General features: G+C 40.3%; 1 protein-coding gene across 2 annotated transcripts in view; it reads right to left on the bottom strand.

Moving 5' to 3' along the window:
* Nucleotides 1-1,285: 1,285 nt before the first annotated feature.
* clcc1 (chloride channel CLIC-like 1) overlaps nucleotides 1,286-6,032 on the bottom strand; it is an 8,974-nt gene continuing 4,227 nt past the window's right edge. The window contains exons 7-11 of one of the 2 annotated variants that reach the window (XM_023400059.2): nucleotides 4,765-4,862; nucleotides 4,372-4,518; nucleotides 3,684-4,274; nucleotides 3,505-3,555; nucleotides 1,286-2,927 (exon numbers count right to left, since the gene is read on the bottom strand). In XM_023400059.2, the coding sequence (XP_023255827.1) occupies nucleotides 2,814-2,927; nucleotides 3,505-3,555; nucleotides 3,684-4,274; nucleotides 4,372-4,518; nucleotides 4,765-4,862 (1,001 nt within the window). In that variant the 3' untranslated portion in view covers nucleotides 1,286-2,813. The remainder of the gene's footprint in view (nucleotides 2,928-3,504; nucleotides 3,556-3,683; nucleotides 4,275-4,371; nucleotides 4,519-4,764; nucleotides 4,863-6,032) is intronic. The other variant, XM_023400060.2, reaches the window with a different exon arrangement.

The following is a 6,032-nucleotide window of genomic DNA, read 5'->3' as shown; positions in this document are numbered from 1 at the left end:
TCCTCTCAGCCAATCAGGAAATTAGTGTCAGGAGGCGCACAGGTGTCCAATCTACGGCCCGAGGTCCTCCAGGGGTCACTGTAGGACTGAAATGGGCCAACATCACAAAAATATTCAAATAAAATGCTTTACTTAAGAGAATGGCTGTTGAACCAAATCTGGAACTTATTATTCAGCTTTTAAATGTTTATTATTTTGTTTCAATAATACTCTAAATTTCCCCTTACTGCATTAAAATATAAATCCTGTTTCAAAATGATCTTCACACTGCCAAGACTGAAATTCTGTTGAGGAAACTTTTTTTGTTTTCCTTGGCCTAAAAGTAGTCGTTAAATAAATAAAATTATCTTAAAAAAATACTGGAAATAGCTTGCAACATATCCAGTAAGTGCTTGCTTTTAATTGTGGAATGTGTGCAAACTCCCACTCCAATTCCCAAATACACAGATGACCTCAGGACTACCCCACCCTCCATGACATGACCTATCCACAGCCCTGTCCACAATGTTCCTGAAAAATAGTTTGTAAGCAAAAATCAAAGGAAAAGTTTGAAAAAAAAAAAAACTTGGTTATTATTCAACATGAATTTTTACACTCAAAAAATCTAATATTTGTTTCATGAGGACTGTGTAGCTATGGTTTATCAGCTGTCATCACATTTTGATCTGTCCAAGAACAAAACCAGAACAGAGCCCCTCCTCAGATCTGTTTCGGGCTCCTTGATTAAAGTTGACAGCCACATAGCTCTAAAAGAAATCAACATCAACTTTGAGGTTTTGTTTAGTAGACATGCAGCCTGTGGCCTGACCAAATGTTGCATTCAGGTGTATTTTTGCCATCACAGAATCTGACAGAATAAAACACTTCAAGTTTACCAACCATGAAGAGGAGCACTCAAAGGATGACTCAAAAGCCTATAATCACATTACAAGAATAAAAAAGCAGCATTTTCCCCATATCAATTAATTACCTGAAGTTAATGGTATTTAGCTACGCTTGAATGTCTCTCCATGCTTGACACTGTGTCGACACTTCCAGTCTACTTCTTTGTCTTTGTGTTGTGCCTGTAAAATAAATAAACAGTGAAAGAGGTTGTCGAGTGTCTTGAGGGTATGCTTAAATTTGGAATGAGGTATGTGGATACATGTTTGACGGCTGTGGCCGTTAAACATGCTGCATTATTAGACATCAAAACACGTTTTACAAGATAACAGATGTCCTGTTCTGAAATTGTGAGCCCATCACTGGTACTGAAAACTGCAGGACTCCACCACACACACAGCTGTTTGTCTTTCAGATTTATTTTGTATTGCAAAGAGAATTTAAAGATTTTTTTTTCATACAAACAGGGTCCATTTTTTATCTTAAACAAATATGGCAAAAATGAACATAAAATTCTCACAGATGTCTCAGATTAAAAATGAAAGCAGTGTAAATTTAATTATTTAATTTCTTATTGGCATTATTGGCCTGCCTGGCATTATGGACCTCATCGTTTGCAGATGTTTTTCATTATCCTATCCACCGCTTCTTTGAGATGTCTACTTCTTTCAAGCTGCTGCTTCTCTGTACGGCGACGTGATTTTCATACTGTCACTATCTTGGGTTTGCAGTAAACAGAGTGAGAGCGGTGGATCAAATCGAAACATGGTTCCCATGCAGTGATTAATGATTTTCTTTGAGCTAAAAACCTACTTTTTTGGAAACTACAGAATCTCTCGTCACCTACTGACTGTCAGAGCGGACACGAATACTGAAAGGTCAAATGTTAAAGTTGCTGTGAACTGGCTATAACCTGGGTTCAGCCTGTTTTCATATCAATAACAGAAAATTAGCAACACTGACATGCATTGTGTTGCTATAAACTGCCAGCACTCTTACTCACACATGACTGATACATGAAAAAAGAAAAAAAAAAAACTCTTTTCAGGCAGTGTCTATGCTGTATCTTCCTTGTATTCACCAGGGTGCGAGTTTCAGTATGATATCATAATAACACATTGATACATATATGATGATGATTTGTGATCAGAGAAAGATCTATCCTCCATTAAACCAAAAGCTGGACATTCATGATATCTGATTTCTACAAAGGTCACCATTGTAGTGTTTCTCATATAATAAATTAAATAATGAATTGTGAGCAAAATGGAAAATACTGTAAAATTAGCATTATGCGTATGCATATTCTGCCAGATGTACATACATCCCGTAATGCTTTGTACAAGCAGTTTGTCCTTTTTCATAGAAAATGAAAGGAGGTATCTGCTGCTCAGCAAAGCTGATAGACAATCAATCACCACAAAAATGGCTTATTGTAACAAAACAGCAAAGAAGAAATACTACTATCCCTTTTAAATTACAAAACCCAAATATATATCTAAACTTCAAAAGTTGAAACACTGTCTTCATTGTGCTACCAAGTTTTACTTGGTCTTTTATCATTACATTGAATCTAGGAAATCGAGTTCTATGCGATCTTGATTCCTGCCCATGGATAAAACACACCAAAACACCAGATCAAGTAAACAAAACTGTATCTGCTTTCTGTTTCCCTGGCCCTGGTTTTAGTCTGGCTGCTGTGCAGTTGACTAAACTCTGTGCTCTCTCTGACTGAGGAAATAAAAATCAGCCAAAATCATCATCAAATGTAGAACAGATTCATCAAACAGAGGGGCACATTCAGGTGACTACACGGCAACAAGATTAAGTCAGTGGTGGTTCCACATTGGGCTGCCTTTAAAATCTTGCTGATGTACAATTCAGCAATGTCTGTCACCACACACCAATGACGCTGTTGATGTAGCAGCTGTCTACTCTGGTGCTGGTGCTGGTGCTGGATTTGTCTCCTGAACAGGAACTCCGACAGTTTCGATGTGTGTCAGTGAGAGAGAGGAGGTCCTGTCTTCAGCTGAGGCTTCCTGGCCCTGCAGTGAGGGGGAGGATAAATGAGGAATATATTACACAAAAATGTTTATATACTGAAATAAAAATGCCTTGTGGCAGCATATAAAACATCCATTAACCAAAGTATGACATCCATTGCCTGACACTTAGTTGCATGCTACAAGTCCCAATTTTTTATTATTCGCTGCAACAAGTCCTCAAATGGTGATAGAAATTCACAAACTAACTACTACTACAACTACTTACTACTGCAGTGGAATTCAATATCAATTGTTCACAAATGTCACATAAATAATCATCTACTATACTCATGAGAGGAAAATAGAAAAATAATTCTGGTTATAGAGCAGAACAATTTGGTAATTAATATACCATATATATTTAAATGATTTCATGAGATTTTGGTCATTATCAAGCTCAGACAACAGCAAGTATGCCATCGCATCCCAACTGAAATCCACTGCACTTATAATTTGTTTAACGGGTTACTGGCTGAACACCTTCAGAAGAACAAGACAAACTCAACAGCTAAAAAAATAAAAACACTTGCCAAATACCCAAATAAAAATATGATCTAGTTATTAAATACTTATTTACCAATTTGTGAAGCATGTGAATATCCACCATCCTGTTTGTGCATTCGTAATGCTGAAGCATTAAAGACAATAAACAGGGTACTTTAAAGTTTTCATCACAGTTAAGAAGCGCTGATATGTCTTAAGTCTGACATTAAGATAAATTGGATTTACTTTTCATGTATTTCAAAAAGAACTCACTGGAACGTCAGTCTGTGAAGGCTGCCCTCCTGCAGGCTGAGGTCTGAGTGCTGCATTGTCTCTGCTCGGTTCATCCTGAGAACGATCCTTTTTCACTTTCAGATGTTTAGCCTTTGATTGAGATGAATCTGACTCAGTGGGTTTAGTTTTTGCTTGGGATGTTTTCGGAGCAACACTGCTAGCGCTCGCTCCTGCCGGTTCCTCTTGTGTCTTCAGCTGGTTTTCTGAATCTGAGTCAGCGGAGAGATTCTGCTCGGCCTCGGATCCTCCTTCGCGCCGTGCAGCATCCGTCTCATCCTCACTATAGACAGGTAGGAGTGTCTCTACTCGCTTTTCCTCGGGTCTTTTGGGGGCCCTCTGACGAACGTGATTCCTGCCTAACCTGCCTTCATTGGCTTGGTGCCTTGGGGCTTGGTGCCTTGGGGCTTGCTGTGGCGCGTCCCCTTCTTCAAAGCGGTCGCGACCCTCGATCCTCTGGAGCTGAGGCTGATGCGGCTCAAGCTCCGGAGGCCCTGGATCCCTTCGAGGACGTCGCAGAGGTGCAGTGATGCCATGCTGGAAGACTGCCTGCACACTTGCATACAAGACTACCTGTAGAGGAGTAAATATAAATATACCAGCATAGAGAAACACTGTCTGATATTTTGTGTTATTAATATGTCAGTGAGTATTTAATGAGGGTCCTTACCACAATGGAGAGAACGACTGTGAGGAGAACTGGGATCTGCAGGGTAACTGGTAGATCTTTGAGTAGGGCTCGAAGAAATTCACTGATCCCCTGGCCAAAGTGCTTCAGTGGCTCTGTGATGAAGGTTGTGATGGTAACTGAGATCGCCTAAACAGAGAGGGATGTTTAAAATCTAACTCAGTACTGAAGTTTAGGAGGACTTGAGTGTTGAATGGAAACCAATTTACATGACTCTTATTACAGCAGTGCAACATTTTGGTTCTTTTACGTAGTGATGCCTTGAGAATGAGAATTAATAGTAATGCCATTATTATGTCAAGTTTTTGACACAAAGCAATAAATAGCCCAAGCAGGTACTCAAAATACCTACCACCACACGGCAGAGTGACCTACCTTGGTTGGGGGTACCAGCAGAACAGGGTTGACCATGAGGACTTCATAGTATTTCTTACAAGGGTCATCCTGAAGAGTCAATGTGCTTCTGAACCACTCTACAGGGAAAGAATCAAAGTCAGTCTATTACAGCAGCTGAGAGTGCTTTCATCATTCATCACTTCATCATTTTTCATATTAGTGTTAAACTGTGTCATTATTAGCATATGAATTCTTGAGTTATGGCCAAATATGTGTTTTGTGAGGTCACAGTGACCTTAACCTTTGACCTTAGACCACCATATTCGAATCAGTTCATCCTTGAATCCAAGTGAACCTTTTTTGGATGTAATGAAATTCCCTTTGGACATTTTCTGATGTATCGCATTCAAAAGAACATGAGGTCACTGTGACCTTGAACTTTGACCTTTGACTACCAAAATCAAATCGGTTATCCTGGAGTCCAAGTGAAAGTTTATACTAAATTTGAAAGAAAGTCCCTCAAGGTGCCGTTGACATATCACATTCACGAGAATAGGACAGATGGACGGACAACCTCTAAACACAATAGCCCTCATTTATCAATCTTGCGTGAAAACAGGCGCAGATCTGAGCGCAGAATTGGTCGTACGATAGGATCCACGTGTGATTCATGAAACATTCGTATCTGACCAATCCCAGCGTACGAATGTTCGGGTCTTGATAAATGCGGCGGCTGAATTCGATCGTCATTAACATGTTACGCCCTTAAATATTCCTGGTTCGGAGGCCTCGCCCACTAAGGTCAAACATGGAGAGAAGAGTTACTGGCAAAAAACGAAACTTTTCAGAGATGGAGATCGACATCCTGACATTCGAGGTGGCGCAAAATAAGGATGTGCTTTTTGGCAGTCTGAAGAGTGGGATCACAGGAGCTCATAAAACCGCTGTGTGGAAGAGGGTAACGGAGATGAGTTTGGCTCTGCAGTGCCCCCTCCTGCAGCCGCGCGCCAACACAGCTGTTTTGAAAAATAAAAGAATCGTGTGTGTCCCCCGGCCACCTGGCCACCACGTTTAAAAGTGATAGCTTGGCATCACAAATCACCTGTAAATTTATAGAGTGGTAGTTTTTGCGATTGATGAATGCGTAATCATTTATGGATGGTGCCTTCAGACGCACATGAGTGCAATCAATTGCTCCAACCAAATTTGGAAACCCAGCAATCTGGAGATCCCTGCGGTCTCTGAAAACGCGCTCACATCTGACACGCGCGTATTCCTCCAAAACGAGTAAATCTGCCATCGTTATG

The sequence above is a fragment of the Seriola lalandi genome, unplaced genomic scaffold (genome assembly GCF_002814215.2).
Source record: "Seriola lalandi dorsalis isolate HSWRI2012SDOR001 ecotype SW California unplaced genomic scaffold, Sedor1 jcf7180002052130, whole genome shotgun sequence".
In the NCBI taxonomy this organism is placed as follows: domain Eukaryota; kingdom Metazoa; phylum Chordata; class Actinopteri; order Carangiformes; family Carangidae; genus Seriola; species Seriola lalandi.
This window is presented reverse-complemented; position numbering and strand designations above follow the sequence as displayed.